Below are 21,541 nucleotides of genomic sequence, written 5' to 3'. Positions count from 1 at the left end.
ATCAGACCTGCATTGAGCAGGGAGTTGGACTAGAAGGCCTCCAAAGGTCTCTTTTGACAGTTTGTTCTCTGATTCTGTAATTCTCAGGTAAAAAAATGATAACCTCAGAAAAAAAGTTCTCCATAATTGTCTGAATGTCTGTGGATCAAATAGAGTCTCACATAATTCTAGTTTTGGAAAACTTCAATTTAAATAAATGCCTAAGTGGACTGCTTGTCTTCTGAAGGCTGTCAAGATCATAGTCCTCTATTTTCTAGCACCTCAGAGGGCATTCATCTTCATGTGGAAATTACCTATAATTACTTAGCTTCTAATAAAGCTAGTAATACAAAAGAAAGCACTAGTCCAATTGAGGAATCAGTTACTATGCAAAACAGATGGAAGACTGCTCATAAAGGTAGAGAAATACACCCTACGAAGTCCCAAGCCATGGACCAGAATGTTAAAATGTTCCTGTCAGATAAGCTGGATTTTCCTTTACTCTGGCTGGAAAGAAATGTAGTTAAAATACCACTGGAATAAATTGGGTTTGAATTTGGGTGGGATTTTTTTAGAGCATTGCAGAACTCTCTATATCACATTAAGTTAATTCCTTTAGACTATTTTATCGCTCTCTGTGGAAAAAAAGATACTGAACTTTTCCTTCAGTAATGATCAAAAGTTGTTTACCTTGGGATCTAATCATCCTTTTGTAGCAGCAAAAGGGTTTGGGAGTTGTTTCTGAATTTAAAAAAGCTTAAAAATAATTTTATCTAGGAGCAGTGTCTTGAAAATTTTGAGTTTACTATGAGAAAATAGCAGTTTCCACTCAATACTGGTGTTTTACTTGGTTCAGAAATCCCCAGTAATCACTTTAGGAAAAATGAAGAGAAAGGAGCTTTTTCAGTGCCAATGTTGTAGTTCTGCATTCCGTTTAGACTTTTCTAAAAATAAAATGAGTCATTTATACCTAAGGGGTATGTTATTCTTAGGTTGAAGTATATTTACACATATGTAAAAACAGTAATGCTTATATGTCTTGATAAGTTTAAGTAAACGTTTTCGGGGGAACTTTACAAAGGAGAATTACAATAGCTATTCACATATAAAAATGCAGTGAGAGACTCCTAGATCACTGAATCAAATTGCCTGCTATTACAAACCACTGCATAATTTAATCTCCTTCACTGTGCTCTATCTTAAAAGTAATTAGGAGTTCTATATGCAGTGCTCCAGCTATTCCAGAGTCTAATTTTTCATTATATGAGACTTTCTTTAAATTTCCGGTTAAAGTAGTTACCTAATTTAATTTTAGTTGCATAAAATTAACTAATAGTTGATTAATATCTCTTAGGTTTTTTCTCTCCCTGGCATTTAAAATACTCAGTGGAGAATATTAACATCTATTCTTGGCCACCTTTTTTGTATGCAAAACAAGTCTGGGCTTTTTTTATACTTTCATCTCATAATAATAGCTCTCATTTCTTCTTGTCATCCTATTAGAGCTTCTCTGTGCCAATTCCACTTTGAGTTGCTCTCTTTTAGGGAAGGCTGTCCTAATGGCATACAGTACTCGGGGTGAAGTTGTACCATTAATACTTTGCTACGCCTAATGAAAAGACTTCTGACTTCCACATCCTGGCGTTTTGTTTCCCTTTTTATGCCTGCATTTGCACTGTTGATTACTGTTCTTTTTATGGTCAGATAGAACTTTGTCTTCCTTTTCCTCAAGCTGATACCCAGATTATAAGCCTTCAGCTCACTCAAGATTGGCACTGTCATGATTTGACATGTGATGCTGTTCCCCTCATCACATTTCTCTTTGGTCATTTCTTTATGAGCTTTGTCATCCTTTCCTGGTGCACTTGAAACAAATTTCGCTAGATTAACATTGCTTCTTCCAAGTTAAACTTGACTAGAAATACTTTTTTGCTTATGGGTCTTTAAGGATCATTTTTCATGATAATTTAAAAGGATTTATGCAGCAGCTTCTGCTCTGATAGCCTGGTGGTCACATTTGTATCATTCTGCATTATGTCTTCTATATTGTATATTTTTAACTCAAGCTGTTAAATTTTGGCTACTTGAAAAAAATTACCCTTTTTGTGCAACTGTCTAGTTATCTCTTGGTGGAGGTGACTTAGTGTTTTGTTTTACCCATGGATGTTGTCTTGTTTCAGAAGGTGGGATTGTTAGTTGCTTTTTTTTTTCCCCTTAATGAATCTGAATTGGATATATTTTCCCAGTAGAAAGGAACAGAGCAGTAACTTAAAATTGTGCGTACTTTCAGGACCAAATATTATTCAGTTAAATACTCTCTTATTTCTCCAAATACTTAAAACTGCAGACTTTGTGCTGTCATCTGCAGTGGTAAGTGACTATACCGTGCATATAATCTCTGTATACAAAAAAATACGGGTGGCTGAAATTAGGATATTTCACCAAACTCCTTAATTATTCTTAACTCCTGTATTTAGTTAGAAGATAATTTGCACAGTTTCTGGAAGTTCATTGTGTAGCAGGGAAGTCCATTTGGATGCAGGATCTCATGACTTGTATGAGCTAAAACAGCAATACATGAAACACTGATTGTCAGAAAAGATCATCACTGGTGAAATGCAGCTAAATTTGCCAGACCTTATTACAAGAGATTTAATAATTGAGATAACAGAATTAGAATTTAAAATAGATTTGTTTGTAAGATTCTACATGGATGCTAACCAGGTGGTGTCTACAGAGCAGTAAGATGTTAACGGTTCATAAAAAAAAAAAGTTTATTTTTATGATTGCATTCTGAAATTGAAATTTTAAAATAAGAATAAAAGGTTGAAGTGGCTGGGAAAGTGAGTTGCTCCCACACTGTGGTTCAAGATAATGTTTCAAATCAGAAGCATTCTTAGTTGTGTAGTATTCTATTCTTTTTTATCACCTTAGTAGTTTTTCAGAATTGAATGTTTACCAGTGTAAACTAAAAGTATGTTTTTTCAGGGCATGTACCTAACTTTTCAGATACAATATTTAAAAAACCTGACAGATTTTGATTTCATGAACTAGGAAAACACTTCTTTTAAATATGATTTAAAATGTGATTATAAGCCTTAAAATCATTAGTAGGATTAAGTAAATTATTTTCTTCCTAAGAATGGATTGCTATGTTATGAGAGGCACATATAGATTTAATTTTGATTTTTAAGTGCTTTATAATTTGGAAAAAATTTTCAGAGATTATAAATTCAGAAGTAACAAATATGATTTAAGAAGGTAAAGTAACCACTTTGTGTAAAGAATAGCTAGTAGAAGCAAAGAAGTCCTCTGGGGTGCGTTGTTCTGCCTGGCTGTAAGGGTTGCACTCATGTCATTTCAAAGCCATGAGCTCATCAGTGGAATACCACAAGGTTATATGGGCAGGGTATGCAATTTTTTTATTCTTATTTAGTGAACTAAATAAGACAGTAAATTGGTGGCATAATGGCTAATGATTGTTCCTGGGCTATGTTACATAACATAGCAAAAATGAGGACTTGTTCTGAAGAACTGCAAGATCTTAGAAGCCAGAGAGGTGAAAAGACAGAGTTGAGCATAGAGTGCTGTGTGGCTACAAGCATGCTGGGTTTGCTGATGGACTGATGGGCTGTGAGCTCACCAGTGAGTAATGATGTACCGGGCTTATAATTCCTAGTTCTATGAAAAGTTAATGCTTGGTGTTCACTGGTGGGTAGAGAAGCACACTAAAAACTACTAGGAAAGGAACAGAGAACAGAATAGTGAATGTTAGCCTGTCATTTACACCTGTGGTCTGATTGCATTTTTAATTTTATGCACAGTCCATGTTCCCTTGTCTCCCTACTACAAGCAAAAGATACAGAAGAGCAAAAGCTTTGTGGTTTCTCTAATTTCCAGCTAAGTGATGCCCCTACTTCACTTCTGCCCTTATTTGCATTCCTCTTGTGTTCTGTTTCTCATATTTCTCCTTCCCACAATTAGGAGCATATAGCTGGGAGATGTGAAGCTATCCAAGTGATGGGCAGATAGTTTAATGCTTAAGGTGGGCGTCAATTAGGAATGTAAACATGCTCATCAATGAGATAGCTTAGGTAAGAATGACAGGAGGGAAAAAAAGGTACTTGTTTCATTTGTAATAAATTCTTGATGCCAGTTGTTTTCATCCTTAGTGTTCTAAGGTTTAACTTCTGTGTCAAATAGAGAAATAGTTTGTGGAAGGAAATAAAAATTCTGTAGAGCTTTATCAGGCCACTACAATACTGTCAGCTGCCTAATAATTAAGATTAAAAAAAAGCTTCTGTAGCTCAGATTGTTTTCCCATTTGTTATGTCATAGTATTGCTGCTGAGTCTCAAGGTCTAGACTCATATTTTGTTAACAAGGCAAAGGTTATGCAAATATATTCCATGTATCAGTAGGAGCAGGTCTTTCAAAGCAACAATTATGCACAATCTCGAGTGAGCTCTCTCCATGAATAGAGCACTTTAGAGTGCCAGAATTTGTGATGTGGAAAAGTATTGTGTAAATTTGCTTTGTTAGCTGAAGGAAATTTAACAATAGTTTCATTTATTATTCAGTTCTGCAGGGAGGAAAAAGAATTTCTTTACATGCTGTATGTCTGCATTTTTGTAAAAGTCTTACAGAGTGTAAATCAAATTGTGTTAGTATTCATTTTAAAACAATTCAGCGTGGGGGTTGTGGGTAACAGTAACCTTTTGACAGTTCGTTGCATGTTCCTTTTTAAGTTGTCCATGTACATTGTGTTAACTTTATGTTTTATATACAGATAAATATGCTAATAAATGAAACCCTTATTTCAGCTAATGAATGAATACTGTTGGAAGTTGTCCCCAGTCTGAAACCCTGACTATAATTTCAGATTCCTCTGAGACTGGGTGTTAACACTGGGAAAAAGATGATGAGATTTACTCATTCCCTGTGTGTTGAAAAAGTATATCTGGAATGATTGCTGATACAGATTTTGATATTTTTATATTCATGGGCTGAAAAATGTTTATGACACAACTGCTTTGTTTGTGATGTCAGTTAGGACTTTTCAACTTGCTGATGTATATCCAGAATTTCTTTCTGTAGTCTACAGGGTTTTGGCAACTGAATCAAACAGATCTTTTCTTCCTTCTAAGGCCAATAACAACATTTCTTTTAAGTTCAGTGAAGCACCACTGTGTCTTGAATGAAATTATGAATATATATGTGGGTTGTTGAGGAATGAAGAGCAGGTTTTTATAAAGATATCTTTTAAGATGCTAGTATAGAAAGATTATGGAAATAATGCATAAGATTTATCAACACTACGGAAAGTTTCTTTATTACCTTTTCTTATGATGAAAAATAATCTGAATAATGAGATGAACATTCACCTTCCTGCAGTGATTGTTAAAGTAATAGTAGTTATTAGGAGAGCTGAAATAAGAGGCAGATTAACTGATGTATAGAATATATACATACCAGGTCTGGTGAGGCACTGTGGTTTCATTGGCTGTGGGAAACACTGTGTGAAGTCTCACAGCAATTGAATGTGTAAAGAAAATGCAAATCAAGCTGGTCAGCTTTAAAGTTAAAATCGGTGTTAATAAAGCTGAGAGTCACAATGTGTGTTTGCTAGACCCAGGATGATGATACAGGTATTCAACTGCTCTTGCAATCTGTCCACTGAACCTTGTAAAACTGGGCTGTATAAACTAACATACACCTCAGACTAAAATCCCCAGGTGGGCCAGTGTAAAGTCAGAGAAATATTTCTGATTCTTCTGATGGGTGGTATCTTACCTTTTGAGCTGTCAGATCTCATGAGTGAAAAGCACATCATTCTAATGGCTTGGTTTTCTTGGCACACACAAATGATGGCAGCATGTTGCATATTTTACATATATTGTGCAGTAAAGCTGGCATGCATAACAATGTCACATTTTATAACACAGGTTTGACTTCTGGCTAGCTGCAAATTGCATAAAATAATTTGCACTTATTACTCAACAAAGCTTTGTGTTACTTGGTAAACTGAAAAATACATTTTCGTAAATTTTGGAGAGGAGTATAATTTGGAAATTTGCTCAATAATCACTACTCTTATTCTATTAGTCTTCCTTTTGCCCAGAAAGAAATCACCTCTTTGACCTGTAATGTAGGTGGAGAGGAACCTTGTTTATTAGGAACTTCAATTTTTCTATTTGTGTTTGATGGGATGGAACATACCTGCTATGAAAGATGTTTAATGTGGTAAGATTTCTGATAAACTCTATGGAAATGATCTTTGATATTTATGCCTTTGAGTAAATAATTATATCTTTTAGCTGAAACAATATTTATAGTTCCTTCAGTTTAGAACTGTAGTTTTTACTAAAATTGTGTTTGTGTTAGTGGAGAGAATAGTGGAAAGCATATTTTATTTAAAAGCTAAAATGAACAGTTAAATCATGAGCAATCTCTTCTGAGCCATCCTGAAATTTCTTACAGGTATGCTTGAGAGGTTGTTAGCAACAGGTATTGGTGCTTGGAGTCAATGAGAGATGAGGAGCAAAGGACCACATTGTTTTACAGAATCTGTAGTGGAGTGAGGAGCAGAGGAAGTGAAAGCTGCAGCTGTTCACAGCTGCTGAGTGACCGAGGTGAAGGGAGTCAATGACATTATACCTGGTCTGTACCAGTATCCTCATTAGAGCTGGTGCTAATTGTCACCCCTCTTGGCAGTCTGAATGGAGTTCCTGAATCAAAGCATCAGATTCATCTCCTCATTTGATGTGTATTGGCAAGAGTTAGCTTGAAAACCTTTTTTCCCAGTTCTCTCAAATAAACCATTTATTCTGGTAGAGTAGAAGGTAGTTTTCACTGCCGACGAGGGATCATCACTTGCTGACTTTCTAAGTATTCATACATGGAATTTGTAAGGGAAGCAATGGTGAAAGATCAAGAGCAAGCATTGTTACATATACATAAAAAATGAAGCTCCATGAAAGTGAAATTGTACTTTTCTGTGAAATTACTTGAATGACTGATGTCACAGCAACCTCTGTGACAATGGAGAGAAATTAGATAAGGCAAAAGATTTTCTCTTTATTTTGTAGAATGTGTACTCATGATTTTTTATTCCTGTGCACATCTCTCTCGGCTGAGTAAAATAAAGAAATGTTTTTATAAAGCATTGTAGAATACCAGAGGTTAACTGAAAGCAGAAGAGCCTGAAATACATTAGGAAACTGAACTTTCTCATTCTGTTCTTTCATGTAATCGAGAAGTGTGAATCCAGTGCCGTATATCAGGCTTACTACGCTATGTGTCATAGTATAATATAATAAAATACTGTTATGGCCTGAACAAAGGGTCCTGAACCCAAAGTTAGGTGCTATTTTCCAACTGTAGCAAACAGTACAAGAATTCTGTAAGCTCTTGAGGTTTTTACTCAATAAAATCTATTAAGGGCCCTAACAAAGTGTAGCAGCTGAAATAACTTTTTATTTTTTTGTAGATTGGTTAGGTTGTCTGTGCTCCCAGTGTTCCTTTAAAATCTTGAATACACTTTTCTTGGAGAATGTAAAAATTAATGAAGAAGGAGGGAGCATGTTGAGTATTTTGAGAAGTTAGAACAGAAGTATGATAGAATAGAGTTATTATAGCCAAGCTACTTGCTTGGCTGTAGCAGTTAGCGTAGGAATATGTAATTCATTCCCATTATTGCCTTCACACATGTCAAATGAGAGCTAAACATGTGACAGGTATTGTCTGCTTTTTTACATCTTCACACCATAATATCTGACATTGTCGTAGCTTTCTATATAGGTGTCTTCAGGTCAGGCAGTATTAAGCCTTGCAAATCTTATACGTTTATGTGGGTGCTAAAATATCTGCATTGTTGTTTTATGTTTTTAAAATATTCTGAATATGTAAAGTGCTGTTCAAGTACTAATTTTCAATATTTTCTTCTATGCACAATAATTTGATTTAGTTAGATTTTAACCTTCAAGACTCACCTAAAATTATTAAAGTGCTCTCTTTATGACCCTTTGCAGTCTTAACAGCTTTTCCTGGTATCCCCAAGAACCATGTAAAACCTCCATCCAGTCTTAGTCTGCAATGCTTTGATAGGCTCTCTCTTCTCGGGCTTTTTTTAACTCTAAGCTTGGATGGTTTATTTGGTGTGTGGGGATGTTCACTGACTGACCTTTCGTGTTTTTTCCACGAAGCACTGTTTTTGTGAGGTATAGACAGAAAGGGTAATGGCCAGATTCTCACACTAGGTAAGTGTCGTCATGGAATATAAATTCACTAATGCCCAAAGAAAGCATTGGAACACTGAAAAAGAGAGTGAAAAGAATTTCTTCACACCTTTAGAGAGCAGAAGCCATGTGACTGTAGAAAATAAACATTTTTAGCATAGAGTACGTGGTTTTTCATTATTTATTTGAGATTATTCTGGAAACAGGATTTATAGATGATGTAAACAAAAATCTGATGGCAGAAGGATTTGAGGCTAAATTTAAGCATTTTTATAGAAAATCATATGTGTAATCGGCAGCTATTATTTGAACACAGACATGAATAATAGAGAAGGGAAGAGTTTTATGCTTCTGGATGCTTGTAAAAATAATTTTATTATAAAAAGAGGTGTCATGCTCATAATTTAATAGATCAGTCCTTGTTGTCACTATCATCATTGTCACTGTCCTATGAAAAAAAGAGATGACACTTGTATTTCCTTTCATAAGGTAATAAATCTTTCATAGCTGTGTACTTGGTTTGATTAATTAATATGTATGAGATACCCAAGATGCTAAAATTTTTTTCTTCTAGTCCACAAGGAAACAGAACTGCAGATAACTGCCCTGAATGTTTTAATGTAGTCATTATAATCTCATTAAAAACATCCGGTTTTAGTGAAGATTTGTATTCACCAAGTTGCCTATATCCACTATTGATAGACAAAATGCAGTGGGTAACAGATTATATACAGAAGCTATAATTTCAGAGACCTGAAAGGCTGGCATAAAAATGCCAATCTGCTTCTTTTTCAATCTTTTATTTGCAAACTCCAAAACATTTTCCAGCTGAAGCATCTCTCTACCAAAGAGTAAATTTCAACTTCCTTTGAAAATACTTCTTTTTTAATTACCTTTTGCTAATCATAACGAATTGGCAAACCATGAATCGAAGGCAAATATCCCAAATATCATAGACATCCTCATGGTTATGACTTGTTTAAAGAAATGTCATCAGATTTCTAGCAACTTATAAATATCGTTCAGACTAATTTTTCAGACTGGTTGGTAGCATAGTGCAGCACTAGCTCATAGGTGCTGACATGGGTTACTGTCTGCTGGGGGAACTAGACAATGGCAATTTATAATTTTTTCCAGATCACATTTAGTTCCATCTCCCACATATGGAATTTAAAAGTTCATTTGTTTGTGCAAGTTGTAATGTTAGAAAAACTGTCCATTTGGACAAAGTGGTACAGTTTTTCAAGAAAATTCCTCTCATTAGATTGAGGGGAAATAAAATCTCAATGCTATTAACTGTATAGCTTAAATTGGTTTAAATATGTTAAGTGAATCGTTGTGCTTGTCAGTTCTTGTTAAGCTGAAGAGTTGTATTTAATTATGTGCTGGACAGTACTGAATTCAAAAATGTGTGTGTGTGTGATCATGATATCCCTCATGAAATCTGTTCATTCAAGGTATTTCCAGTTTTTTGTGCTATGTTCAATAGGTTGATTCATTCTGCTCTAATGAGGATACCATTGTGTACATAAATGTTCATCCGTATGGTTGCATTCATAATTTCTTCCTTTTAACAGAGCTTTCTCTCTCCCTCTTTTTTTTCCCCTTTTGTTAGTTTTGGTAGCCTTTCTTACTCCAACTGAATGGGTGCAAGAAAAGTTCTGATTCCTTGTTCATACATCATGTTAAAACTGTAACCACTAGAGTTGACTCAATTGTGTCATAGTGACAATGTCTTGATGTTAAACTGACCTGAAAGAAGGATTAGATTTAAGCTGATATTTTAAGTTTTCAAAATTATTGTAATGCTGAAGTGTTGAAAGATCTATGGGCAGATGTCCTTTTGTAACTGAAACAGCTACAGGAGTTGTCCTCTCCATCCATTCACCTCTGCCCATATAACTTTAACAAAATTGTCTGAGTTAACCCAGTGGGCCTTGTAATAAATTGAATGCTTATCAATGAGACCGAAGAAGAGGTATCCAAACTAATCAAACCCCAGGTGTGGAGGCAGTGACTTCTTGTTAGGGGCAGAAATGTATTGTAAATGCTGCTTAAAAATCCATCAACGTGGTTATTCTTTTTAAACCTGTGAAATTCATTGAGATTGAGAGATAGATAAAATAATTTATTTAATTGTAAGTCACCATATAGACACACAAGAATCAAAAGTCCAGGTTTAGGCAATGAAGAAAACATTGGACTCAGAGATGTGTTATCTTCTCTTTCCATACTGGGAAAGAAAAGTGCCACTTTTCTTTCCCAGTATGGGAATATTAAGCAAGAACCACGTTAAATATAAAAAGAAGAATGGTAAGCACAACACTGCCTGTGAAACTCCACTCTCCCCAGTGATCAGTGTAGTTTCAAATTCAGGCACCTGAAGTATTTTATCTGCTTATGATCCAGTGTGCCTCATTTGCCCAAATATGTTTGAAATACCACTAAATACTAGTGGTGTATATATAGTATTATATAGAAAATGCCACTAAAAAAAGAAAGGTGATTGTCCCATGGCAGAAACCCAGGGGGTTTTTTTTTTTTTTGTTTGTTTTTTTTTTGTTTTTTTCCTGGCAGGTAAGTGTTAACCACAAGTCTGTGCAGTTATGTTCCATCTTGTCTGCTTCTCCTCTAGGTCCAAGAACTGTTCAGTTTTTTCCACACTTTGGCCTCACTTCACTGCTGAGCACAGCAGGTACCTTGGTGATGGGGGCATTCCCAAATGTGAAAGGTGCCCCTCTGATTTCCTGCCTGATAAAAAAAATGGAATTTTAGTCAGTTTCCATTTCTTTGGAATCAGATAGGAAGGGAGTAAAGAGTTAAGCCTGAGTCGCCACTGGTGGGTGGGTTGAGCCAGTTTTCAGTGTTGATGTATGAAAAGTACTTAAACTATCACTTTGGGAATAGGCCTATTGCTTCTGAGACAAGAGAGCATTCCTGTCTAATTCCTGCTACACAAGGGGAAGACACTGCACTGTTATAATTAAAACTGAGGTTATTTATTTATTATTTTCTTACAGGAAGCAGATTCGACCCCTTCTAGGACAGTTTAGCCAGTCAGAGGCTTTGTTAATCTCGTCTGGAGTTGAGCCAGGGACTCTAGACGGAGTTCTCTTGGATGCTGGCTGTTCTTCTATGCAATTTGATACACCTGAAAGAGGTTTTTCCCTGCAGAAGGACGGACCTTTGGACATGAGGATGGATAGTGACAGGTGCCTGTTAATAGATATTACTCCTTGAAACTCAAAAACTGTGCTCAACAACCCCCGTGTATTTCATTTCCCCTTAAATTAATTCTCATCATAAAACCACATCTAATTTTTCATGAGTATACTGTTTTTCTTTTGCTACAAAGCTTTTTTTAATCTCGATACTTAGAATACTGTTTATTATCTTTTCCTTCTTTGGAACTGTAATGGTTTGAAACCTGCTGCCCCTGGTGGGTGGAGATTTGAAACCCTAAACCAGGTACAAGCCTGAATGAAATGGGCGTACACCTGTCCTATTCCCAATACCCTTTTTCCTGTCTTCGGGACTTCCTGCCAAGGTCTATAAAAGGGGTGAGAAAGGCACGCCTCTTCCTCTTGCTCTCTTGCTCTTGCTCCTTTGACCTTGTACCTGGGGACACGTTGCTCTGCTGCTCCCTGTGCTACACATGGCCGTGGCCATCTTGGAGACCTGGGCCTGATCTACAGACTCTTCCCTGCCTCCATCCACGTCCAAGGATTGTGCATCCAGCTTCAGTCCACCTCAATCCAGTGAGATCCAGCACCGGGGAGCCTTAGCACAGCATTTGGGTTTTGTATATTTGGAAGTTTAATCTTCCTTGCCTTGTTGTTCCTACAACCCCCCTTCCCTGTTAAACCCCTACCCTTCTTCCTTTCTGTACCCTGTTAAACCCCTTCCCTTCTTCCTTTCTGTTCCCTGTTAAATAATATATTTCATTTTGTTAATTTTCAATTTGGTGCAAGGTTTTCATTACCCCCACCTTCCTTATTTACCTCTCTATCTGGGAAACTGAGGGATAAGGGAGGTGGGACACAATTCTGCCTTCTAACCGGGACAGAACAGAAACACTAAAGTTCCAGTGGTGAGTAATTAAACCAGTAACATTTTTGTTAAATATACCATTAAAATTTTACAATTTGGGCTGCATGTGCCCTACAGGCACAGGGGCATCACACTTTCAGAGGCCTGCCTCCTCACTGTTATTTCCACAGATTCTCAGACTGAACTTAATCTGCAGGCTCACAACCACTTACTGCAGCCCCTTTCCTTCTCTGCCACACTTACTATTTGTGGCACCTTCACTTGAGCACGTTCAGTTGCTCCTTCAGGAAAGGAGCGACCTCCCTCTTTTCTGCCATAGAACCTGACCTAGTTACTTCTCTCTAAAAGGAGTGTAATATTAAATAAATAAATAAAATCCAATCCACGGTATCTGCCAGTTGAAATCAGATAGCAACACTGCTTTTAACACACTAGTGTAGTGTTGTCTTCCATGCCCATAGGTTTATTGTGAGCTTTCTGCAGTAATTTCTTAACTTCCTTTCACATTGTGTAGGAGGCACATGAGGCTTACTTGTAAAATTGACAATTACTGAATAAATCACCTCTATTGAAATTATTAGAAATGGTGTTCAGTACATTCAAGAGCATGAAAATAACGGTGGAATGATAATTTCTGCTTCTGTAGCACTTTTTGTCTTCAGCCTAAAGTATTGTAGTTCTGTAGCGTTGTGAGTTTTACTTGAACAACCAAGGGCCTCTGTTGTATAGATGATGGCAATAATTGCATAATGCATTACTCGGAGAGTGAAAATTTTTGCTATATGTTTTGTGAACCTGTATTCTTAAGAAATGTCATTGGATCTTTCATTAGCCACATAGAGCCAATGGAAAGCCTCAGCTCTAAGGAATTATCTTAACACGTTAATGTTGAGTCTTAACACAGCAAATTTCACGCTAGTCGCTTTTTCCAGTTTTGTGTAAAAAGCTCACATAATCCTCCTGAGATACAGCCCTCACATTTCAAGGATCTGAACTCCAGGCTTGTATTTGCATCATGAGAGTATATACATGGAACAGGAGCATAAGAAAATAAGGATACCTGTGGCATAACAAAAGCCTTGCACTATGGTTGTTGCTATGATACTACTTGCCTCTGATTTCTAAGTTTTGTTATCTTTTGTAAGATACTGCAGGAGAGTCATAAATGCCTGACAAATATTCTTTACGTTCATGTCTTTGTAGAAAAGAATTTAAGTTGCATGTTTCCTGTGATAAGTAAACCCATATATGATGTTCATAAAATAGCTTCGAACTATTGAATATTGAACTATTTCAATAGCAAAGTGACACAGATTAAATAAAATTAAAATGTATGGCTTATACTGCTTATATTGCAATAATTTCTGTTGTTTGTAATATTAGGTAATTTCTATTCTTTCAGAACAGTATTTGGATATAAATTCGTATGCCTTTTGTTGAAAAGTGAAGTTAAATGATTTTCAACAACAATCATTTCTGTAGCAGGAGATGTGAAAGAAAAGATCCTTGAAATCAGTTCTGACTAGAAAACAACATCTAATGCAAGGTGACTAAAATGAACCCATAAGGGGCAAATTTATATTCTAAATCTGGCTAAAGCAGAAGTCACACAGCATTTCCATTTTAACATGATACTGAATTGTATTTATTCTCAACTCAATAAGCATGGTTTTGTGGTAACACTTCGAAGTTTCAGCTGTTCTAATTGATGTTAAGGAACAAACTCCATTTCAAGTACCAAGAAAAAGGATTTAAAAGGTGAAAGCTATATCTGTTTTCACAGGGTTGCTGTCTTTTATTTGAAAACCTCAAAGACACTTGTATGCAGTGCGTGTGTTTGACTTTGTCTCAATGCTATGAAGCTTCACCTCTTGTGAATGAAAGCTGACGTCAGTGAACTAATTGGCTGCTCTCGTGCGTAGGTTCCCTGCCATGCCCACTGCCGCTGATGTTGTGAACGCTTTAGATCAAGGGGCGCTTGCGTCCGTCCTGAGAACGTACGGGGAGGAGAGGCACGCCAAGAAAATCGCTGCAGCCATCGTGCAGGCACGCAGCATCTACCCCATCACCAGGACTCAGCAGCTTGCCAGCATTGTTGCAGGTACTCTCATTAATTCTTCACCGTGGCTGTGGAGAAAAAAATATTAATCCCCCAAGTCCCAGAGGGATCTATTTGTACTTGAAATCATACAGGATCTAATCCTGCCTGTTCTGTTCTGATGTCAGCTCTACTTTTTTTTTTTAACCTCACGCTTTTTATATTGTGGTTTCACGATTAGTTTAATAATAGATTTTATTTGAAGTGATTTATCATTTCGCCAACCAAGTTGAAACACAGAAGGACAGCCACCTAGGGAATTCTCTGTCCCTGCTATTGATAAGCCTTCAAGTATCAGATATGTCATATACCTCTCTTAGTTTTAAATTTCTACATTTTAATATTTTGAGGGCAATTAATATGGCAGTTTCCAATTATGAATCAAATCAGATCACTTCTGTCTGCTTAAAGAACCAGAAAGCACAAAGTAAAGCAACACATCGTTTGCTTCACGTTGTGAATGCCAACTAGATCAGCCTGAAGCGACTATTGAAACACTTCATCTTACTTGCTCTTCACTGTAAACAACTTGAACAAAACGTAGTTAGGCAGGAGCTATGCTCACATCAAGTACCTTTGTGTTTGTATTCCCCAGTGAAAATTTTAAAGAAAAAAGTAAGCCACAAATCCTGTTGATTAACATACGTTAATGGCGTTAATCCCATTATATGTTGGGATATTTTTTTACCCAAGAAATGAAAATAATGGATCTTGTCACAAGTCTAAACTGTTGACTCCCTTGAACAGAAACCTTTAAAATGGCTATCTAGATTTAACATCTGAGTAGTGTTAACCATTGTATCAGTATTGTGAGGATTTTTTTTCAAATTGTTTTTTAAAACATTAAAAATTATAGTATTCATTAAAAATTGTGTTACTTAAACTGGAAGTTTAAGGGACTTACTTTTGATGACTGACAAACAAGTTAATTCATTAACAAAGTAATTAATACTTCATAGAAGTCATGATACTTGAGCAAAATGTCCAGTCAACTGAGGCCCAAAGTTTAGCTGCTACAATATCCATTAAGTTATTGAGATAAGCCAGAGCTGAAGTGGCAGAGACCACATCTACAGGATCCTTTTGGTGAAACAGCACAAAAAATCCTACTAATTCATTACTTTACCAGAGTAAAATCTGTGCCCTATTAGTTAAATATCAAGTCCTTAAAAAAAAAAAAAAAAAAAAAAAATTAGGATAATAAATTCTTGCATTTTAGATTTTGGAGACTCTGTACAAGCATGATTACCTTTCCAGAGCAGGATCAACTTTTTTTGCCTAGTGTAGGAGATAGAAGACATGCAAAACATCTAGCCAGTGGGGCTGGGTGTTTATGCCTTTCTCTGCTGGTGTCAGTATCTGAGAATTCATGCGTAGTCCATATTTCTTTCACAGGTTACAGATTACTATTTCTTCAGATTTTCTAGAAGTCCAAATTTTTGTTTTAAGGTCCAGCTGATAACCAGAATCCCAGTGAATCTAGCTAGCCCAAAACTGGAAATTTTCATTTCTATTTTACAGAATGCTAGAATTCTAGTCTCTCCTACCACCCCCAAGAAGATTAGAACCTGTATTGCTGTTGCTAATTGATTAGGAGTTAAGAGTGAAGGATATCATTATAAAACAAACAAACCAGCTCCACAGCAGTTACAGAACAATCAGACATTTTTAAAGTTTGTATTGGCAAGAGTTATTATTTTAAGGTATAGCTCAGTAAATACTAAAGGTCAATAATGCTCAGATGAAGATCTGTGGATAGACAAATGTGTGGAAGTCGATTATGAAGTGCTGCCTGATGGCTTTTGTTGCTCATTGAGTTGTTTGGAAAGAAAAGGTTTAACTTTATGTGCATGAGAATGGTTAAAAATAATGAAATTTTTTGAATGTAATTTTAATATGCTTTTCCCATACAAGGGATGATCTATTTTTGTTTCATCTCGGTAGGTGGTGTACCTTGTTACCTACTAGGTTTTGGTCAAAATTTAATTTTTCTCAGTGTTACTTAGCTATGTAATCTATTCACAGATCATTTTGAGATCATGTAATCATTTGGACCTGAAAGAAATTGATGTTGAGATATTAAAGAAATTTGAAAAGTTTAAAAAGAACTTTTAATGGGTAAAGCCAGTCTCATTCAGGTCGGTTTGCATTTATAGCCTCCAGTTTTCAGTGTGGAATTTGTAATCCTGCCTGACTTTCAGATGGGTGAGAATTAACACTGTGCTGAGGAAGCCTAGACAAAAGGACATTAGTTGCGTCACAGAAACTTATTAAATGCAATGCTAATTCAACAGATGGATTCCTGCAAACAGGTGCACCATCTGAATTAATTTTTAAAATCTCCCACTCTCATACTCTCTGGGGACTTCAATAGTTCATACTGACAGGCACAGCACAATGCTAATTTCATTGGCAAGATTTAAAATTTCAATACATTTCAACATGTGAGTCTATTAGGTTTTTTTTGAAAGTGTAAGTAGTATCAGGGCATCCCAGACTAAAAATGATAATTTCTCTCACTGGGATTTCAAACCCATCATCTAGCCAGAAGCGTGGTGTTTTTTATGAATGAAATTCATTTTACAAGCTTCCCATACAGATTTTTTTATATTTTTGTACTTTGTACAGCCTGTTACCAGGAAGGATTTTCTTAGTGTCGTGGTAATTGGAGGGGGCTGGGTGAAAGATTTTTGTGCCTCAACAGAAAGCACAAATAGATTTTTAACTATGCCACAGGAATAGGAGTAGGGAAGGAAAAGTTTTTATCCCTGGAACATAGGTCAGTATCTACTGCCTTTAATACAAGGGTGAAGGCCAATGTGACAGAAATCACTACCAGAGATTACATTTATTAGTTAGTCTCTTATGGCAGACCAGTAAGTCTTTGAACTTAGAAATAGTTTGATTTTGATTTTAGTTTGGGAGGTTTTGGTCACACAAAGCTGCAAAGTGGTAGCATGTCTTTACCAGTTTCCTGAATACTGGTATTCTGTACTATTATATATGGATGCTCTTTGTGCACATTCAACTGAGGCATTTAAAGCTGGATTATACTTACAGAATATACCTGGATCTTAATTTATTTTTCTTTAGTGCCTGATAAATTAATGCATAGTGCTACAGTAATGTCACAGTTAATCGTCATAGAAGATGACTGTGGAAGACACTGAACTGAGCAACCACAAATGGAAGAACCTTCCAAAGACCTGTCAGTGTTCTAGTCATGCTGGTAGCCCGAGTATCTAATGTCTGTTGTTTATTCAGTATTCCAATTGCAAAATAGCAATGTTCATGATCAGACTTCTGACAATCTAGCCAGGTATCAGCATGTCATAGCTATTTTGTTTTTTACAAAACTAGTTTTGAAGTATATCTTAATAACATCCTTATTTTTTTTCAGATAAGTAAAAGATATTTTGGTGACATAGGAGATAAAACTTCTAGTATTTTACTAAAATTTCAGTGAGATTGACTGTGGAAGTTTTAACCAAGGACCTCATTCTAGGCTTCTGCTTCTATGGTCAGGTGCCTATCAAGATGCACACTCAGTTTTGTACCTAAATTACATGCTGTACTCTTGTGAGTTGACATCATTTTTATCTGTGATACTTTTGGAAGCTGAAATACATTTAGAATATCAGAAATGGATCATCCCCAGAAAACCAGTGTTTTTTTTTTTGTTTGTTTGTTTGTTTTTTTTTAGAAAATACTTTGACTGCTAAAATATGATAGTTTAAAATTCTGGATATGCTTTGAGAGATGAACACCAGCTCTGGGTAGTAACGGCCCAAAATTGGAAGTATAAAACTTCAAGTCAAGATGTTCTTCAAATCACTTCTGTAAGTGTCCAGCAAGGGGCAGGAACAATACAGGTAGAATCAAAATAATGCACCCTGTTTTCTAACCCACTAGCTTGTTTATAGCTAATATTTTGTAGGGGAACAGTGCTTTTTCATTCCAGTTACAACTCTTTTCATAGAGTGAACATGGAAGCAGTGGGCTTGGTTTTGGAAGGAGGGAGGAGAAGAGTATGGACTGCAGTGGTTGTTCTTGAGATCTTGTACAAAACCAGTATTTTCTTATTCAAGAGACCATAGCTTCTCTAATGGAATTCTTCAAAAGATACCCAAGATGATTCCACTTCAAATTCCATAGAAGGAAAATGCCTATTATGACTGAAAGTCAAAACAGGTCTTATTGAGAATACAGAGCTGTGTGTATTTAGTCACATAGTGCATGCTGTGGAAACATACATGTCCTGTGATGTTTTGGATACATTACACGCTGGTTTTAAACCCTGCTCTTGAATAACTAGTCAAGTGTTCTGAGCATACTACTAGTGTTTGCAGATGTTGACCACTAGAAGAAAATTGTTTATTTTGCTCAGGACAGCATCCCTTTATGTTACACATTAAGAGGCAGGTTTCCTCACACAAAAATGGCAGTTTTAAGGATTCGATTTTTATCGGTTTTAGATATATAAAGATCTGGAAACAGATACTGTGCCAGGTAGTACAAGCTTGGTGTCACTGGGTTTCTTGGGACATCTTACCTTCTGTGATTTTGAGTTCTTTTAATTCAACTCTTCCACTAAAATAGGCTTTTTTACTCCTACAATGAGGGTATATATGCTTTTTCTGATTTATAGAGAGTATAGGATTTGTAGTTTTGACAGACAAAAATTGTATTAGCTTGCTGGTGCAGCTTTTTCTAGAGTTGGTAAGTGATAGAGGAGCCTAGTTCCTGCAGGCTGAATCTATTTACTCTGGTGAAATGGTTTAAAGTCACAAATTCCTGTGCAGTAGTTTGTGTTGGGAGAGTTTGATCCTGTTGCCACTTCTGTCTCAAAAGATTCAGATGACCAGAATAAGAAACAGACACAACTCTGATAGGTCATCTCTTCAGTTAACTCAGGAACCGTTAGCATTAGAGTCACAGGAGGCAGGGAATGTAGCTGAGAAAAGTGAGTATGCAGAAGCACATCTCACATACACTGTATACGTGAGAATTTTGTTAATAATGATTGATTTTTTGTATCTCATTATTGGTCTCTCCCTTTGCTGAAAACTGATGGTCGCCTGGATGTGTGTGATGTCAAACACATTTTCTGACATAAGTAAAATCTTTCCCTTGCAACTCTCAACAATTCCACAATTAAATTTTGTGACAACCTCTTGGATTATGATATATCTATTAAATTTTTTTTCAATCATCTCTGTAAATGTGAAATTAGTCAAGTTGTTTCAGAGGTACTATGTTCCCTTCTTTTAGTCCACTACATAGGATATCAGCTACTTGACTACAAACTGCATTTACTTCAAACTCATTTTATTATGTTGTATTTTTTCACTGGCATGGAATTAAGGCATTTAAATAGCTACATACTCTCTATATTGCCTTACCTCTAATGGGCCCTCTTGTTTGGAAAAATAATTCTTTTCAGTTATGTGCTAGCATTAATCATTCAATTTATCTTTACCAGACTCCTGTGCTCACTTCATAATAGATTATAAGTTACGGAGGTTCCACAGAGCTGGTGAGACTCTTGCGCTTTAGTCCCTTTGATCCATCAAATCTGACTCCTTTAGCTTTTTGCTCTATACTTAGATAATGAAGTTTCAAGGCTAACATACATTAAATAATGATATATTAAAGTTCCTATAGAAATTTTGGTCTCCACAGAGACTTTTGTAACTCATAAGAATTTTGAAGAAAGAAAGAGGGAGTTTTGTGCATATAGTAAATATTATTTAATCTGCTGATTTATCATCCAAAAAACTCATCCTTGACACATTCTGCTGCATAGGCATGTGAAAAAGCAACAGTATGAACTGCACTTTGTAAATTTCTCAAGGTATTTTTGTGAATATTTGAAGAAACACAGGTTGTAATGGTCAACAATTTCTACCCCCAAACAAGGATGCCTCTCTTAAGCTTTAAGTAATACATTGAAAGATACTTGTCACCAGGTAGACATTGTATTATCTCTGCCTGGGAAGAAAAGCATAATTACCTAGAAGACACCAGCTTAAATTGTATCCATCATATAGTGACTATTTTTTTACCTGAAAAGCATGAAATGAATCACCACAAATACTGATCTGACATTGACTACACTGATCTGTAAAGTGAGACTTACTTACTTCACTTGTTCCCTATCTTGATTTCAGACATCATTTTGTATTTTAACTTTGTGAAGCATTTGGGGAAAGAATCTCTAGGAGAAAACCCCAACACTCACCTGCAAGCCAGCTTAGTTTAATAGGGTTTACTTTCAGAAATGTAAATTCAAGGCAGAAAATAAAGAAATGTATTATAAAGAAGCAAGCTCACCACTCAGGGTTCAGTTGTAAGTATGCTTTCCTTTGAAGTCACCACGCACGGGTGGAATAATGTCAGGAAAACAGTGTAAAAGTGATAAGGCACTAACATATACTTGTTAAACTTTGACAGGTGCTTTTCCAGCATCATCAGTGTATTCACGAAGAGATTTGCTTCAGAGACCAGCACACGTTGCTACCAAAACTTTCCAAGGTCTGCGGATATTTGTAAATGATGAACTCCATCAACTCTTGATTGGGCTGAAGACGGCTGAGAAGTTTCTAAAACCTGGAGGTCGCCTCGTAGCCCTCTCCTTTCATTCCCTAGAAGATCGTATTATCAAACGTTTTCTTCATGGAATAGACATGACAGAAAAGTTCAATCTTGGCTCAAGACAGAAGATAAGACAGGCTCTGAAAAATGGCTCCAAAAAAGAAGATACACAAGAATTTAGCTGTGAAAAATCCAACTCAAAGTGGATTCTTATGCGGAAAAAAGTGCTCACACCCCAGGCCAAGGATATTGAAACAAACCCAAGAGGGAGGTCGGCCAAGCTAAGAGCTGCTATTAAACTCTGAAATAAAATGTCTGATTACATAATTATATAATTTCCTTAAATTTTGTTTTCCAGAAGTTTAACTTGACAGATAGTAACAAACTGAAAAAATAAAATGAAAGCTTTAGAAAACATTTATTTCTTATCTTTGTGCTTCTTTTTAATAAGGATGTAGTGTAGAGCATCAAAAGGTAAAATAAATGTAGATAAGAAGGTGTCATTAATTGTACAAAAACGATATCTTTTTTAAAAAAGCATCAAACCAAAAGTTTATAAAAGTTACAGGGTTTATGTATTTATC

At 36.0% G+C, this 21,541-nt stretch overlaps 1 protein-coding gene across 1 annotated transcript in view; it reads left to right on the top strand.

Moving 5' to 3' along the window:
* The window catches only part of METTL15 (methyltransferase like 15), a 31,908-nt gene extending 10,646 nt beyond the window's left edge, over window positions 1-21,262 (top strand). The window contains exons 2-4 of the mRNA XM_008939237.1: window positions 11,210-11,427; window positions 14,188-14,366; window positions 20,817-21,262. Coding sequence (XP_008937485.1) covers window positions 11,210-11,427; window positions 14,188-14,366; window positions 20,817-21,262 — 843 coding nt within the window. The remainder of the gene's footprint in view (window positions 1-11,209; window positions 11,428-14,187; window positions 14,367-20,816) is intronic.
* The last annotated feature ends 279 nt before the right edge of the window (window positions 21,263-21,541 follow it).

The sequence above is a fragment of the Merops nubicus genome, unplaced genomic scaffold, assembly GCF_000691845.1.
Source record: "Merops nubicus isolate BGI_N331 unplaced genomic scaffold, ASM69184v1 scaffold17844, whole genome shotgun sequence".
In the NCBI taxonomy this organism is placed as follows: domain Eukaryota; kingdom Metazoa; phylum Chordata; class Aves; order Coraciiformes; family Meropidae; genus Merops; species Merops nubicus.
The sequence above is the reverse complement of the archived record's forward strand: the minus strand, read 5'-3'. Positions and strand labels throughout refer to the sequence as shown.